Source organism: Dasypus novemcinctus, chromosome 4 (assembly GCF_030445035.2).
Source record: "Dasypus novemcinctus isolate mDasNov1 chromosome 4, mDasNov1.1.hap2, whole genome shotgun sequence".
Lineage (NCBI taxonomy): Eukaryota > Metazoa > Chordata > Mammalia > Cingulata > Dasypodidae > Dasypus > Dasypus novemcinctus.
Window position 1 is genome coordinate 79,352,962 of NC_080676.1, and position 18,727 is coordinate 79,371,688.

General features: G+C 36.2%; 1 protein-coding gene across 21 annotated transcripts in view; it reads right to left on the reverse strand.

The window, feature by feature from the left end:
- The window catches only part of STXBP5L (syntaxin binding protein 5L), a 441,734-nt gene that overhangs the window by 7,277 nt on the left and 415,730 nt on the right, over window positions 1–18,727 (reverse strand). For all 21 annotated transcript variants that reach the window (XR_011648662.1, XR_011648664.1, XR_011648663.1 and 18 more), the window contains 3 exons: window positions 12,144–12,504; window positions 8,450–8,615; window positions 5,852–5,963 (listed from right to left, as the gene is read on the reverse strand). Coding sequence is in view for 18 of the 21 variants with exons in the window: in XM_071214767.1 (XP_071070868.1) it covers window positions 5,852–5,963; window positions 8,450–8,615; window positions 12,144–12,504 (639 nt within the window). In the remaining 3 variants the exon portion in view is untranslated. The remainder of the gene's footprint in view (window positions 1–5,851; window positions 5,964–8,449; window positions 8,616–12,143; window positions 12,505–18,727) is intronic.

The window sequence follows — 18,727 nt, forward strand, 5'->3', positions numbered from 1 at the left end:
CCCCATACTCTCTCTTTGTAAATACTAGAGAATGCTCTATATGTATGATGAACATTATATATGTTGAAACTATATTACTGTATAAAATGCTAATTTTTTTCTATCACTTACAAAGCTTATTCCATTTAAACTTAATAAAATAAAACAATATTGATAAATGGCTATCTTGGCAGAAATTTACTGAGCATCCCCAGTAATAGGGATAGAACCTAGATCTTTTTGAAAATTATTAAAGTTTTATTGAAATATAATTCATCTGCATTAAAATGTACCCTTTTTAAAGTACATAATTCAGGGATTTTTAATACAGTCACAGAGTTACGCAACTATCGCCATGATCTAATTTTAGAACATTTCATCACCCGAAAAAGAAACCCCATAATCCTTGGCAGTCATTCCCTATTGCTGTTTCCTTCCAGCCCTGGCAACACTAATCTACTTTCTGTCTCTATGGATTTGCCTATAACAGACATTTCATATAAACGGAGTCTCATGATATGTGACATTTAGTATCTGGCTTTTTTCACTTAGCATGATGTTTTCAAGATTCATCCACATTGTAGCATTTATCAATAATTCACCCCTTTTTATGGCAGAATGATATACTATTGCGTGGAGGCATTCCAAGCATTTTGTATAGCTAAAAGTTCAAAAGAAAGGGAGTTTTGAACTTCAAGACTAAAATGGTGGGAGATTTGGGGAAATATGTGCTTGATTTCTCTATGAAAATGTTCCCAGTACCCTCCTACTGCTTTCCCGTTATTGTTCATAAGATTCTCACTAGTAGAGTTTAAGAATAATTTATTTTGCAGTGTTGATAAATTTGCATTTCTGATTAATCTATTTCCTAGCAATGGTCAAAGGCAGGCAAATTCCATTCTTTTTTTTTTCCCTCAGACCTTAATAATTTAGTGCCTTTATTCTGCCCTGCAGGTATGATCTACCTGCATGTCATGTTTATTAGCTCAATATTTGCATGAGTTTTATGTACTGCTTTTTTTTACTTTTAAAAAATTTATTGAAGTATATCACTCATACATAAACATACATAAACAGTAAGTGTATAGTAAGAGTTGTGAACTTACAAAACAAACATATATAACATCATAGAGGACTCTCATACCTCACCCTACCACCAACACCTTGCATTGTTGTTAAACATTTTCAACTACTAATTAAAGAGCAATGTCACATATCACTACTAACCAAAGTATTTTCACCCAACCCACCCTATTATTATCTTTATATAATTTATATATAAACATATAAAAACAATAAGTATACAGTAAAAGTTGTGCACTTACAAAGCAAACATGGATAACATCATACAGGAGTCCCATACCACAACCCTCCACCAACACCTTGCATTCTTGTGAAACATTTGTTATAAATTATGAAATAATATTGTCAAACTCTTACTACCTATTATAGTCCTTATCTGATATTTGGTGCATTTTCTCCCCAACCGACCCCAGTATTTTTTTTAAAATGTATTCTTTATGACAGAAGTTGTGAACTTACAAAACAATCATGCACATGTGCAAAATTCCCAGACAACACCCCTATATCGACACACCACACTGTGGTGGAAAATTTGCTGCAGATTATAAGATAATATCGTCCAGCTGTTACCATGTCCATACTGTACATTTGCAATACATTTTCCATACTGCCCCATTATCAACACAGTACATCTTTGACATAGATGCAAGGATATTACATTATTACTGCTAACCACAGTCCGTAGGTTACTCCAGCTATCTTTTTCACATGCTTCTTCATATTCCCACCACCCTGCAATAGTGATGTACATATGCTCTAGTATCTGTACCATCAACCACAATTCTCATCCACCTCTGGGTTTACTATGCTATTCAGTTCTTAGATTATTCTCTAGCATTCTGTCAATTGGCATTTACATAACTAGACTACCATTTTCAGCCACGTCCCCATTTATAAACTAGCCATTACTCACTATGTGTTACCATCAACTCTACATTTCCACACTTTTACAGTAAAACTAATTGAAACTTCTACATACATTAAACATCAGTAGTCCATCTCAGTCCTCCTCTTATCTCCTGATCTCCTGTAAGAATCCACCACCTACCACCAGGTCTTGAAGATATTTTCCTATATTTTCTTACAGAAGCTTATGGTTCTTGCTTTCATATTTAGGTTTTTGATCCATTTTGAGTAAATTTTTGGGTAAGGTGTGAGATAGGGGTGCTTTTTCCTTCTTTTGGCTATGGATATCCAGTTCTCTCAGAACCATTTGTTGAATGGACTGTTCTAACGTAGCTGGGTGGGTTTGACAGGCTAGTCAAAAATCACTTGACCATACATGTGAAGGTCTGTTTCTGAACCATTAATTTGGTTCCATAGGTCTATCTGTCTGTATACCCGTACCATGCTTTTTATACCACTGAGGTAATATGATTTAAAATCTGGAGATAAAGAGTCCTCCAAATTTGCTTTTCCTTTTTGAGATGTTTCTGGCTATTCAGGACCCCTTACACTCCAAATAAATTTGATAATTGTGTTTTTCATTTATTTTTAAAATTCTGGTAGAACTTTTATCAGGATTGCATTGAATCTGTATATCAATTTGAGTAGAATTGACATCTTAATGATATTTAGTCTTCTGATTCGTGAGCATGGAATGTTCTTTCAATTATTTAGGTCTTTTAAAATTTCTTTTAACATGGAGTTGTCATTTTCTGAATACAACTGCTTTACATTTTTGGCTAAGTTTATTCCTGAATATTTGGGTTTATCTGTCATATTTTGTTTTCACCACTCTTTTGGCACTTTTAGTTACATTTATTTATTTATTTATTTACTGTGGTTTCTTTTTTGGGATTTTTAATTTATTTCTCTCTCCTCCCCACCCCCCCCCCCCCAAATTGTCTGCTCTCTGTGTCCATTCGCTGTGTATTCTTCTGTATCCGCTTGTATTCTTGTCAGCAGCACTGGGAAACTGAGTCTCTTTTTTCGTTATGTCATCTCGCTGTGTCAGCTCTCTGTGTGTGCGGCACCATTCCTGGGTAGACTGCACTTTTTTTGCATGGGGCAGCTCTCCTTACAGGGCGCACTCCTTGCACATGGGGCTCCCCTACGCAGGGGACAGCGTGGTACAGCACTCCTTACGTGCATCAGCACTGCATGTGGGCCAGCTCACCACATGGGTCGGGGGTCCTGGGTTTGAACTCTGGACCTCCCATGTGGTAGGCGGATGCTCTGTCAGTTGAGCCAAACCCACTTCCACTTTTATTAATATAATCTTCATGTCTAGATTCTCAACCAGGCCTCCCTCTCCTGTCTTGTCTTTTCATGCTCTAGCTCATCGTTTAGTAGTTCCTAAAAATCTGGTCTCTTGGTTAGAAATTCTCTCAGTTTCTGTTTATCTGTAAATATTCAAATCTCACCCTTATTTATGAAAGACAATCTTGCCGGATATACGATTCTTGGCTGGAAGTTTTTACCTTGTAGTATCTTAAATATTTCATACCACTGTCTTCTTGCCTCCATGGTTTCTGGTGAGAAATCAAAATTTAATCTTACAGATTTCCCCTATATGTTATGCATTGCTTTTCTCTTGCTATTTTCAGAATTCTCTCTTTGCCTTTGGCATTTGACATTCTGATTAGTATGTGTTTCAGAATTGGCCTGTTAGGATTTTTTTGGATGGGAGTACATTGTGCTTCTTGGGCATGGTTATCTATGTCCTTCAATTGGGTTGGGAAATTTTCTACCATTATTTCTTCAAATATTTCTTCTGCCCCTTTTCCCTTCTCTTCTCCTTCTGGGATACCCATGACAAATATGTTTGCATATCTCTTGCTGTCATTTATTTCCCTGAGACCTTGTTCAACTTTTTCCATTCTTTTGCCATCTGTTCTTTTTTATGTTCACTTTCAGAGGCCATTTCTTCAAACTCACCAATCCTTCCTTCTGCCTCCTCAAATATGCTTTTATATGATTCCAGTGTATTTTTTATTTCATTTATTGTGCCTTTCATTCCCATAAGATCTGCTATTGTTCTATGCGTACTTTCAAAATCTTCTTTGTGCTCATCTAATGTCTTAATATCCTTAATCTCTTCAGCTATCTCATTGAATTTATTAAGGAGATTTGTTTGAACATCTATGATTAGTTGTCTCAACTCCTCTGTGTCATCTGGAGGCTTATCTCTTCCTTTAACTGGGCCGTATCTTCCTGTTTCCTGGTATGCCTGAAATTTTTTGTTGGTGTCTTGGTATCTGGCTTACTAGAGTATTTATCCTTGGTGCAGTTTTTCTCTTTAGTTTAGGGTTTTCTGCCTTTTCTCCCTTGCTGTTTGTACTGTAGGAGCCAAAGATGTAGTTGGTGCTATAAACTGTGGGAGGTCAAGCTGCCCTCATTGCCCCAGGTACCAATGTAGCTTCTCCCAAATTTCTCCTCTGCAAGTGGTAGGGACAGAGTCAGAGTTGTATGTAATATTCCAAGTTGTGCAGGTCTCGATTTTAGTTGCCCAGAGAGACCGATGAAGCTTCATGCCACTTTCACCCTTCCCTGGGGTGGGGATGGAGCTGCAGGTATGGGCAGCAATCTATGCAGTACAGGTTCAAGATGACTGCAGTTGCCCCAATAGACTTCCAATTACTCAGGTTGTGCCAGTAACATGTACCTGAAGTTACCTGGATAGGCTGGTGCAGGGCCTGCCAGCTTCCTCCCTGCCAGAGCCTAGGCTAGGGCTGTAGGCCAATCTGGGTGAAAGAAATCGGTCCCTACTGTCACTGTGATTTTCGGTCAACCTGTCTTCCCCTCATGCTGGGGTAGTCAAAATAACAGCTACCGGCCTCTTTCCATCATGGACATGTTCAAACTTTAGCTGTTCTTAGGGTTATACTTTACCCATCCAAATTTACTAATCAGTAGCTGAAATCAGTGGTCAACTGTCTCCTCCTCCCCTATTTTTGGGAAATGGAGCTTCCAATTCCAGCCACAGAATAGCTTCTGGGGCAGCTTGCATGCTAAAGTAGGATGATCACCAGCCTCTGCAGCATGGCCTGTAATTTTCCCAGGAAGGCTGGTGCAGGTTCCTCCAGCTTCCTCCTTGTTGGAGGTGGGGCTGGGTTTATGCTAGAGCTGTAATCTGACCTAGATGGAAAGAAGTTGGTCCCTAATAGCACTGTGATTTTCAGTCTGCCCTGCTTCCCTTCATGGCAGGCATAGAGTTAAGATGGTGCCTGCTGGCCTCTTTCTGACTCAAACAGGTTCAAACTCTAGCTGTTCTTAGGATTATACTTTAGCCCTCCAAATTTACTAATCAGTAGCTGAAGTTGGTGCTCAATTGTCTCTGCCTTCCCCATTTTTGGGAATGGCACTTCCAATTCCAGCCATGGAATAGCTACCAAGGCAGTTTGTACTTCCAGTGGAGGATGGGCATGGAGTGCTCTACTTATGAATCTTCTCTTGCAGAGAAGATGGGCAGTCTCCTCCTTCCATTCTTTCAAGGATATTGCAGGATGCTCTTCTGGTCTCCTGGTATCCCCAAACAGGTGATTCAGATAGCTTTGTGTGTTTGCTAACTGCCCTGTAGCAGGAGCTGACTCTAGGAGCTCCTTATTCTGCTGCCATCTTGCTGGTTTTGTTATGTACCATTTTTGTTAAACTATTTCTAAATATGAAGTGACCAATTTTACTTACTTTTAGTAAAGAGAAAACATTTATAATATTGAAGGAATTAGATATTCAAACTTTAAGACTGAAGCAAACAAAAGCATGGTATAGAATCTGAGATCACACATTAGTTACAGAAACAGGCTTCTATTTTATGATACATTTTTATATTCAAGAGTTTACTTACAGAGCTCTTCTCTGTCAAATGTTTGTCCACTTCCTCCAAATAGTCCTTTGAGAAAGCCTCTGTTTTGAGCTTCTGGTGTCTCTATGGGAGTAAACAAATCTCCTAACATTTCCTGTAACAAAGCCAAAGAAAAAAGCGTTTGACCAACTTAAAAATAAATTAGTAGACAAAAAGTTAACACTGCAGCATGTCAGGGCACATAATGAAACCACAATCTGCTTTCCTTATCTTTTCCTGGTGATTTTTGCCTTACTCCTAGGTCTGTCATCTCTCCGCCAGATATTTCTCCTCCATCTCCCTTTCTTTCCCTTTTCTAGTAACTGACATCTTAAAACTTTCATTTTTTTCATTCCTCTGGTCTTTTCCCCACTACAATTAGAAAGGATAGGAAGCTGATATATTCATCCCAGCATTAATTTGCATCAGTGATCAGTGACAACCAATCTAGACTTCTGATTCTTTTTCCATCACCATAGCTTCTTTCCTGTCTGATTCCCTTTTCTAAACAGAGCACAGACTGCCTTATGAAATAGGAAGCCTTTGTTGGCACATGGAAGAAGGTGGATCAATTTTCTATCAAGTAAACGATTACAAAATGGCTCAAGATAATTTAAATGATATCAGATATAGGCAGATACTGCATGGCGTTGTGCAACTATCCTCAATAATTGGTGTATATTAGAATGACTGTGGGAATCCTTTATAAAATACAGATGCCCAGGGGGTCTTGGCTTGCACTGCCCCCCCCCCATAGATGTGTTCTAAATAGATGTGCTCTGTTATCTGTCTCATTTAACTCTATCTCCAAGGTCTTTATACAGTCAGAAATTTAAGAACCGTTGGCATGGGGGAACGACCTTAGATCAAGAGTCAGATTTGTGACCTAATAACTTGTCTATGAACTTACAGTATAACTTTAATATCATCATCTCTCCTCACCTCTGTTGACCAGAACTTGTTCTTCCCTCCTCAGTCTCTTAGTTTTGCAAATGGTATCACCAACCATTCAGTTCTCCCAAGCCAGAAACCCAGGAATATCAATTTCTTCCTTTCCCTCACTTCTACCTTAATAACTCTGTAACCCAATTGGTTATATTTCCTGCATAGCTACTGAATTTGCTAACTTTTCAACATCCTCGCTGCTGGCTCTTTTATTTCAAGCCACTGTTATTTTTCACCTTAAGATTTTTTTTACAAGTCTACCCATTGTTCTTCCTCCTTCAGTCTGGCTTCCTCAAAACCAATTGCTATACTGAAGCTAGGCAATTTGTTTTAATAAATGAAGATGATAAAATATTTCAATGACTTCCTATTGCCCTTGGTATATATGCTAGATTCCTTAAGAAGCTTACTGGTGCTCCAACATCTATTCTTAACATTCTTCAGCACCATTCCTTCACTCTTTTCACTTCCCAGCTCTGCATTCTCTTGGCAATTTCCTGAGCTCCTGGGCTTTCACATTTTACCACTTCTGTCCTGATTATCTTTACCATTTCCAACCTCAGGTGAACTTCAGAAGTCACCTTTGTCTACAGTCCTTCTCTAACTACCCCTCCTTCTGCTTCATCAACCCAGGTGCCTCTCTTATATGTCTCCACAGCATTGGTATAGCCATATACAGCATTTTCCACTGAGTATTGTGGTTGTCTGTTTACTCAGCACTCCTTTCACATGAGCAAGTTGAGACTTTCATTTTGTTTTATTACTGAATTTCTAGAGTCCACCCAAGTAAGTAAAAACTCAATAAATAGTTGTATAATAATAATGATAATAAGAACATTTATTATTATTGATAAAATCTTACTATGTTTTAGGCATTATGCTCAGTGCTTTATATGAATTCTTATTTAATTTCATAAAAATGTTCCAAAGTAGAACATGAAGGAGGGTTAAATTGTATGTCCAATGCCATACAAATGGGGAAGTCAAAATACAACTCAAATAGTTCAGAGCTTACACTCCTAATCTCTATATTATAGTGGTTTTCAGTTTCCTTATTTGTAAAATGAAAGGGTTCTACTAGATAAATCTCTATAATCATCTTTAAAAAATTTATGACCATTCTTTTTTTCCCCAATATTAGAAAGGCTTTTATATCTACCATATTTTTTAGCTATGCTTACTAGTTTAAAAAAAAAAAGCCCAATGAGTTATGTGAAACATTTAATCAAAATCAGGGCTTCTTAAGGAAAAGAAAAAAAAATCCATAAACTCCCTGAATTGTATGCAAATTTTTTGTGTGTACATACATATTTCATCTTTTGGGGAGAGAGTTTATACTTTTCATAAGGTTTCTACAATGAAATAACCAACAATAAATTAAACAAAGGATTATTAATATGAATGATCATCACATTCCCTTCTTCTTTCTTTCTTATTTTATTTTCTCTGCATTACTAGAATCATACTAGAAGCTTGGAAAGGTCACAATGGAGAATATAAATGGAAAACATGTTCCCCAAAATATAAAAAAAACATGTTCCAGGAGAGGTACACTTATTATGTGGCCCAATAATATTTTAGCTCTCAGGCATCACATTCATGCTTTCTCTTTTTACAACCATGTCCAATGTTTGTTCATAAATGTACCTGACTTACCTGTAGATTATCACACATTTCTTGGCTGTATGTTAACCGCTGAATTTCAGTAGGAGAGACAAGGTATAACGCCTGTCCTTCATTGGTAAAACAAAATGTCCGTGCTATCCTCATGTCTGTCAGTGGCAAATAATTAACATCCAACATTGGTCGAAGACTAGGTAAGCTGAATGGAAGAAGCAAATCCACATTTCATACTCAAGTTGTTAGAAGCTTTATATTTCCTTGTATAAATGTGCAGATCTATACATACAAACATTAATTTTTGTACCTCTATTTTATATCTGTTTCTTTTTGTTCTCTTGAAGTCTCAGTGGTAATGAGTTAGACTTTCACATAAACTCATACACACGAAAAATTTATGGGCTCAGTTCTTTTTTCTTAATCCACACAGATATTTTTAGCAAATGTCCTTAAAGGATTAAACACACTGGTCAGCAGTCTCAGAGGGCACAATTTGCTGCATTTCATAGGTTTCTACAATATGGTTTTGGGTTATGGTAGACCATAGATAGAGAGTGGCTGACTGCATACTTGGTCTGCTGTCTCTTTTTAAGGCAAAACTCCTGAGCCTGAGTAGGATATGCACTGAGAGAAGTAGAGTAGGTCCAGTTCACTATGCCTGAGGATGGTGTAGCTTTGCTCCCCATTATTTTACACCTTCAAAAAACAGGAAATGAAAATTACCTATAACTTAGGAACCCTACACTGAAGGTTGTATAATAAACACGGCAAAGGCTATAAGGGAATGAGGATAAGTTAAATAGTGGATCAGAATTTGCAGGTCCAAATCAATACCACAATTTAGAAGTGTCTTACCCAGTGGTTATAACTAATTCTAATGTTATAGCCAATGACTTAGTGTAAATATTCATCAGCATGTCCCTTTGCATACTGTCATTAGAGCCAGTTTTACAAACCACTGTAGAAGAGCAGCTTCATTGTGTTTTAATCAAACCTCTAATGCCAAAAGGAAAAAAATAAGCTTGTAATTAAATCTCATTTTGAAACCATCCTGCTTATTCTAAGTATGCACAATAATTTTAAATTATCTCAGATCATAAAACCAGCACCTGCTTGATGTTCCAAAATAAAATAACTTACTTCTTTTATGAAAGTAGTGAGTATACTTTGAGCTCTAGAATGTTACTATTTAAAATGGAATCAGAAATCTGTGCTATTAAAATAAGATTTTCACTAATTTCTAATAGTACTATGTTCTCCAATGTGGTAGCCACTAGCCAAGTATGGCCATTGAGCACAAGAAAAGGGGCTAATATGAATCAAGATGTGCTGTAAGTATAAATTATACAGTGAATTTCAAAGACTTAGTATGGAAAAAGGAATAAAATATCAATGATTTTTTATATTGATGACTGTGAAATTATACTATTTTGAATACATTAGATGGAACAAACTATATTATTAAAATTAATTTCACCTGTTTCTTTATACTTTTTAAAATTTGGATATTTACTGGAAAATTTAAATTTACATATGTGACCCAGTGGGTCACATTACACTTCTATTGGATAGCACTGTTACAGCACTTTGGTAACTAAACTGTGAGATATGAGTTCAAAACAAACCCATTTAAACATACGTCATGATAGACTCAGTCAATTTAATGGTGTGGGTGGGGGCTCCAACTGACTTTCCTGATGAGGTACATTTTCTACATAGCATTATAAACAAAAGCCAAGAAAAAGGGAAAAAATAAGGTGTATTTACTTTAGGTCGGAAAAGAGAAAAAACAACTCAATTGCTAAGGGCTAAGAAACAGCTGCTTCTAAAACTTAAAAGAAATAGGTTTTAAAACTCTGCATACAGGGACACTTTTATAAGGAAAAAGTTTCAGAACTAAAGACAGTTCTCACTAAAAAATGGCTTTTACAAAAGTTTGATTTGAGAATTTATACATAGATAAATGTCTTCTATACTGTCTACTTTCAAGATCGCTTTTCTAGATCTGGGTACATTACCACACAAGCAATCATTAGTTAGCTGCCATCTATCAGAAACTAGACCTTGAGGAGACTGGGCTCAGGGCAGTTAAAAATTTTTTTTGTAACAAACTTTATTTTTAGTGAAGTTTTAGATTTACAGAAAAATAATACTGAAAGCATAGGGAAGTCCCATATAACCAGCCCCCCTCCCCCACAGATAACACACACATTAAATTTTGATAGGATCAGGAAAGGCTCAGTATATTCTCAGTTTTGGAGGATGGTCAAGGCCTGAAACATGTCAATTTGCACGGTTTAGTTCCTCAAGCCACACAGAAGAGTGCACATTATTTCCTAGTCACATCTAATATATTACTAAAATCATGTAGAAATAATTTCCTTTTCAAATATTTTTGATGATCCTTATGAACATATGAACACTATGACATAATATCAAAGTAGTCAATGTCAAGTAAAACAGCTTGTACAAAGGGCAGAGAAAGCCTGAGATATCAATAACTCCTGTTGCTTTTTAAACTCTCTATTTTCATTTCCCAAGAATTCTCCCTCCTCATAAATGTAAATGGCAGCACATATTCATTTAAAATAGAAGTTGATTTGAGATATACATAATAACATTTGAGAAAATAAGAATCACTAACATTTTGCAAAACAGGGTCAGTTAGCATCAAGTTAACATTTGGATTGTGACATAACAGTTTAATATAAGACAAATTTTGTATGACTAAATGCTAGCTTGGGAGGGGGAGAGTGTGTGTGTGAGATATACATACACACTTTTTTTTTTTTTCAAAACTGAGGCTTGTCTAGAAGTTAAATCATCATTTCTAATACAGTAGGATAACTTTCATTGGCAATCTCCAAAAATAATCTGAGAAAGGGAAAATGAGACAGAGAAAGAACCAAAAATATTGAGAATTAGCAGACCATAAAATGATTGTTTTTATTCTTTCAGAACTTTTTCTTTCACTACTTCCCCTTAGCTTTCAAATTGCTCCTATCTCCCCTATTAAAAATAAAAACAAAAATACTCTCAAAACCTAGTTTCACTTACTTTACTTTTATCTCTTACCTCTATTTTTATCACAAAATTTCCTGAAAGAATAATCTATATAAAGGGCCAGCAAACTTTTTAGGTAAAGTGCCTTATAGTAAATATTTCAAGCATTGTAAGACAGGTGGTCTCTGCGGCAACTCAACTCTGCCTTTGTAGTGCAAAAGAAGCCACTGGCAATATGTAAACAAATGGACAATGGCTGTATTCCAAAATAACTTTATTTTTAGGCCAGGGTTATAATTTGCTGACGCCTGGTCTATATCACTTATTCTCTATTCTGGCCCCCTTGAAAATTTAGTTTTTTGCCTCCTCCATGCTCCTGAGATTTTGTTTTCTCAAAGATGACTAATATACTACTAGTTGCCAGATCTGTACCCAAATTGTTTTATCCCTCTGGTACACTTGACCCCTTGTTCATCTCCTATTTTTTTATACTCTCTTTGCCTTTTTATTTCATAAAGTTGCACCATTCTGGTACAAAACAAAAAACTCACAAACAAAAACCCAAAGTCTCCTTAAATTGTTGAACAATAAAACATTTACAAACCTAATGAAACAATGATACCAGGTAGCTTCTTGCTAGCATTTTGAACATTACACACATGCTTTTCAGCATTCTACCTTGCAGACACTGCTGTGATTATAGATAATGTATAAAGAAGGAAAGTACCTCATTATCATGATATGTCCATTGGCACAAAAGCATGCCAAGCAGACACTGTTACACATGACCACCACATCTGCTTGCAGTATAAAAGATGTCTCCGTGATGTTATGAACATACAGGCAAGTCTGAGAAGGCAGTGAGAAGACTTTGGCTTGTTTTTCTGAGCAGATTATTGTATACTGATGGTCTCCTATTTCTTGGGATAGAGAAGGGGAGTTCATGACCAGTTTCCTTCTCCAAGATTTTTCATTTTCATCTACATGGCTTGAATCCCTCCAAACTTCATATGGTGGTTGCATTAATGTGCCAGTTCGGTCCATACAGGAGAATGTTAGCACAGCTCCTTTCAATGAGAGGAATGTACCTATAAAAATAATTTCACATCATTGGCATGAGAACAGCTATTATTCATCTATGGCAATGAAGGTTTCACATTAAGATCAATTATATTTATAATGTCATAATACTGTGGTGATATACAAGTAGATTGGTGAATTCATCAGTTGCAATAAATTAGAATCCTAGAATGTTAGATCTAAAAAGGAGCCTAAGACATCAAGTTGTCAAATCCTCAGAATTATATTAGACTCAGAAAGGTGATGAGACTTGGGTCAAGTAACATAGCAAGTTAATGGTTGAGCCTGGCTTAGAACTCAGGTTTCCTGATTACTAATTGAGTATTCCTTCACGATACTATATGGTCCCACTTAAAATACTTAAGACACTTTAAAACTTTCATTTATTGAAATAAATTCAACAGAAAAATAATCATGCCATCTGATTCCATTTTCTTTTTCTGCAGGGTCATTTGCTATAAAATGCTTTTCCTTCTGAAATTGAACACTCAATTTAATCACATTTCAATACCTAGAATTCATGCCAGCAATTTTAATTTTATGGAAAAAAGAAAAAATTTCACATCTTAAACAGGAGTATGTATCTTTATACAGAAAAGGGGCTTACTTGGATTCTCCAAGTTTTAATATCCATGACAGACCGTTACCTACGGTTATTTATTTGCCAGTCTTGCAGCACAAGATGCTATAAACTTTAGGATTAACTTATACTAGAGTGGCTTTTGTATATTGGCAGACTCTCTCCTAAGCAGTACCTTAGCAGCATTTTCTCTCCTTTGTTCTTTGACAACTTTATAGAGAGACTAAGAGTGTTAGTCCACGCTGATAGGCCTCAAGTACACACAAGTGACATCATCAACATGGGTACCTAAAACACCCCCAAGAAAAGTCTCCCCTCAGAATCAACAAATAAAAGGACATATCCCACATGCTTGGAACTCTGGAGGACAACAGAGACTACAGAAAGACTCTACAAATACTGACTCAAAGCAAAAGAAAAGTAATCTCCAAGACCAGGTAGGGGATTTCAGTCCTAGGCCCACCAATATGGACCCTCTTGCACTTGAATGGTCCCACGCAGCTTGGGAGTCACAGAGGCACCCAGCTGGGTTCTTCCTGCAGTGGATACAGACTACAGAGTCACTCATAACAGCACTTTAGAACACCATGCGTATCCAGGGACAGGGATCCAAGTCCACATAGACCCAGGGTAGAACACAAGTAGTTGAGGAGTGCCACATACAGAAGAGAAAAATGAGAGAGACCAAAGCATAACTGTTGGCAAGAGATGCACACACTCAATCCAGTCTCTTTTTGTTGGACTCCCTAAATGCAAAATGGACCTTTCTGGAATGATGCCATCTGGGTTCCCAGGGTGGGACAATCTAATGGGGGAAGAAACCAGAGGCAGAAAGCCTCAAAGAAAAGAAAAACAAATGGGGGAAAACTGAAATGCTGTAAGACAGGAAGGGTGCCAGAACTGAAAAGTGTGAGGAATAGGGGACAATGAGTAGGGAAGAGAATATAAACAAATCACAGGAGCTGAAGAGGAAATTCTGAACAAACAGAACAGATCAAGACTCCTGGAAAAGGAACTGAGAAGGAAACTTTCTTCTAGAGCTGAAACAAGTGCGCATAAAGTGCAATCTTAAAAACTGTACTGCGTATCCAGGGCGAGAATCAGATGAAGAGGAACTGAGAAAATCTGAACAGTTAAATACTGGCTACTCTAAAGGTCCAGAATAAATTGGACCAAGAATGAAAGAAGAGCCAGAATACAAGGACAACCAACAATAAAACCTCAGACAAGAGGGAGAAACTGACCTTCAGAGATAACACATCAAAATAATCAGATACCCAGGCATCAGCAAAAAACTACAAGCCATACCAAGAAACAGGAAGATATGGCCCAGTCAAGGGAACAAATTAAAACTTTAGAGGAAACAGAATTAGGAACAATGAATCAAAGAAGTTCAAACAAATCTCCTAAATGAATTCAAGGAGATGAAGGAAAATATGAACATAGAACTAAAGGATATTAAGGAGACAATGTATGGTACATAAAGAATTTGAACATTTGGAAAAAAAACATAAGAGAAATTATTGGGATGAAAGACACAAAAGTGAAGATTAAAAATACACTAGAGGCATACAACATCAGATTTTTTTTTAGGAGGTACCACGGATTGAACCCAGGACCTCATATATGAGAAGGAGGTATTCAACCACTGAGGTACATCCACTCCCCATGAGAGTTGGGTTTTTCATTTGTTTTCTTTTTAAGAGGTACCAGGGATTGAACCTGGGAACTTGTACATGGGAAGCAGGTGCTTAACCACTTGAGCTACATCCACTCCCCCAGCATCAGATTTGAACAGGCAGAAGAATCAATTAGCTAAAAGACAGGCCTATCAAATTATATAGTCAAAAGAACAGATAGAGAAAGAGAAAAAATTGATCAATGTCTCAGGAATTTGAGTGTCAGCATGGAGTGCTAAACAAAAGCATTATGGAGTTCAAGAAGGAGAAGGGAAAGGGGCAGATAGAATATTTGAAAAAATAATGACTGAAAATTTCCCAACTCTTACGAAAGACACAAATATACATGTTTAAGGACCACAACAAACTCCAAACAGAATAAACCCTAATAGACCTATTCTAAGACATATACTATTCAGAATGTCAAATGCCAAAGATGAAAAGAGAATTCTTAAAGCAGCAAGAGAAAAATGATTCATCACATAGAAAGGATTCTCAGTAAGACTAAATGCTGATTTCTCATCAGAAATCATGGAGGTGAGAAGGCAGTGGTATGATATATATTTAAGATACTGAAAGAGAAAAACTGCCAGCCCCAAATGCTTTATCTGGCAAAATTTTCCTTCAAAAAAGAGGGAGAGTTTAATATATTCACAGATAAATAGAAACTAAGAGTTTGTTAACAAAATACCCGCCCTACAAGAATTACCAAAGGGAGTTCTGCAGGTTGAAAGGAAAAAAGAGAGTGGATTGGACAAGTATGAAGAAATGAAGAGCCTCAGTAAAGGTTTCTAAAATGATGAATGCAAAACAAAATAGTACTGTTTCCTTAATATACAACTCTATTCTTTAATTCCTGTAAGAGTCAGAATACAATTGAGCAAGGAAAATATATATTTCCTGATAATGGACACAGAAAATATAAAGAGGTAATATGGGACAAAAACAACATAAAGAGGTGAAACAGAGGAATATGGGAGCAGAGAAACATATGCTATTGAAGCTAATTTGCTATCTTTTCAAAAAAGTTGGTTACAGATGCAGGTTGTATACTACAAACCCTGGGGTGACCATAAAGAAAGTATTTTTAAAATATACAGAAACAGATATGAGAAAGGAATCAGTGAGATATATAACAAAAGATCACCTTTACAGAAAATGAGCTTGCAATAAAGAAAAAAGGCACAAAAAAGATATGACATAATATATCTAAAGGACAAAATGAAGAAAGTACTGCCTTTACAGTAATAACACTGAATGTTAATGGACTAAACTCCTCAATTAAAAGACAAAGACTGGCAGAATGGATAAAAAACAAACAAACACATGGTCCAAGAATACATTGTTTACAAGAGACTCACCTTAGACCCAAAGTCACAAATAAGTTGAAAGTGAAAGGATGCAAAAAAATATTACACGTAAATAGTAACCAAAAAAGAGCTGGGGTAACTATACTAATATTGGACAAAATTTGAAAGCTGTTACAAGAGACAAAGAAGGACACTATATATTAATAAAAGGATCAATTCATCAAAAAGAAATAACAATCATAAATATTTATGTACCAAATGACCATGCCCCAAAATACATGAGGCAAAAACTAGCAAAACCAAAGGGAGAAATAGACTCTTCTACAGTAATAATTGGAGAAAACAATACATCACTCTCATCAATGGATAGGACATCTAGACAGAAGATCACAAAATAGAGAATTTGAATAATATGACAAATAAACTAGACCTAACAGACATATACAGAAATTACACTCCAAAATAGAAGGATATACATTCTTCTCAAGTTCACATGGATTATTCTCCAGGATAAACCACATCCTGGGTCATAAAACAAGTCTCAATAAATTTACAAAGATTGAAATTATACAATACATCTTCTCTGACCATAATGGAATGACATTGGAAATCAATAACAGGTAGAAAACTGGAAAATCCACAAATATGTGGAAGTTAAATAACACACTCAATCAGTGGGTTAAAGCAGAAATTACAAGGAAAATCAGTACATATCTTGAGACAAATGAAAATGAGAATACAACAGATCAAAACTTATGGAAAGTGGTGCTGAATTACGGCCCTAAATTCTTAAAATAAAAAGAAGAAAGAACTAAAATCAAAGACCTAACTGCACACCTGTAGGAACTAGAAAAAGAACAGTAAACTAAATCCAAAGCAAGCAGAAGGAAAGAAATAACAAAGGTTAGAGCAGAAATAAATGAAACAGGAAAAAAAAAAAAGAGAGAAAACATTAACAAAATCAAAAGTTGGTTCTTTGAAAAGATCAATAAAATGAACAAATCCTTAGACTCATAAAAAAATGAGAGATGTAAATAAAATCAGAAATGAAAGGGGGGACTTTGCTACTGATCTTATAGAAATAAAAAGGATCATAAGAGGACACTATGAACAATTGCACTTCATCATAATAAACAACCTAGATGAAATGGACAAATTCCTAGAAAAACATGAGCAACCTACATTGACTCTGGGAGACATAGAATATCTCAACAGACCAATTACAAGTAAAGAGATTTAATCAATCATTAAAAGCCTCCCAACAAATAAAAGTCCAAGACCAGATGGCTTCACAGGTGAATTCTACCAAACATTCCAAGAAGAATTAACACCAATCTGCACAAACTCTTCTGTAAGTTTGAGCATGATAAAACACTGCCCAACTCATTCTATGTGACCAGCATCACCCTAATACCAAATCCATACTAGAAGAAAAGAAAATTATAGACCAATTTTTCTTGTGAATATAGATGCAAAAGTCCTCAACAACATACTTGCAAGTTTAATCAAACAGGCCATTAAAAGAATTATAAACCATGATCACTTGGGTTTTATCCCAGGGATGCAAGATTGGTCCAATATAGATAATACAATTAATGTATTACACCACATTAACAAAATGAAGGGAAAAAAAACGCACAAAAACTACAGGGTCTTCATAATGTGGAAAAGGCATTTGACAAAATCCAGTATCCTCTTGATAAAAACACTTTGAAAAATAGAAGGAAACATCCTAAACATGATAAAGGGCATCTATGAAAAACCCATAGCTAACATCATACTCAATGATTAAAAAAACCTGTAAGCTTTCCTTCTAATATCTGGTACAAGACAAAGACGCCTACTGTCAAGTTCTAGCTATAGCAGTCAGGCAAGAAAAAGAAATAAAAGGCTTCAAAATTGGAAAGGAAGAAGTACAATGTTCTTTACTTACAGATTACATTATCCTATGTATTAGTCAGCCAAAGGGGTATTAATGCAAAATACCAGAAATTGTTGGTTTTTATAAAGGGTATTTATTTGGGGTAGGAACTTACAGATATTAGGCCATAAAGCATAAGTTACTTCCCTCACCAAAGTCTATTTGGAGCAAGATGGCTGCCAATGTCTGTGAGGGTTCAGGCTTCCTGGGTTCCTACATTCCTGGGACTTGCTTTTCTCTGGGTTCAAGGTTCCTTTCTTTCTGGGGCTGGCTTCTTTTTCCTCTGTGAGCTCCAGGGCTCCAGTTTAAGTCTTCAGCATCAAATTCCAACATCAGAAACCCCAACTCTGTTCTTTGCCATGCCTTTTATCTGTGAGTCCCCACCCACCAAAGGCTGGGGACTCAATGCCCTATTCATAACTCAATCATGCCCAGGTACAGATCAGATTACAAACATAATCCAATATTTATTTTTGGAATTCATAACCATATCAAACTGCTACAACCTATATATTAGAAAGTCCCAAAAAATTACAGGAAAGCTACTAGAGCTAATAAACAAATTAAGCAAAGTGGTGGGGTATAAGGTCAACATGCAAAAATCAGAAGTGTTTCTATAAACTAGTAATAAGTAACTTGAGGAGGAAATAAAACATTCCATTTACAAAAGCAACTAAAAGAATCCAGTATCTAGGAATAAATTTAACCAAGGACGTAAAGGACTTATTTAATTAAATCTAC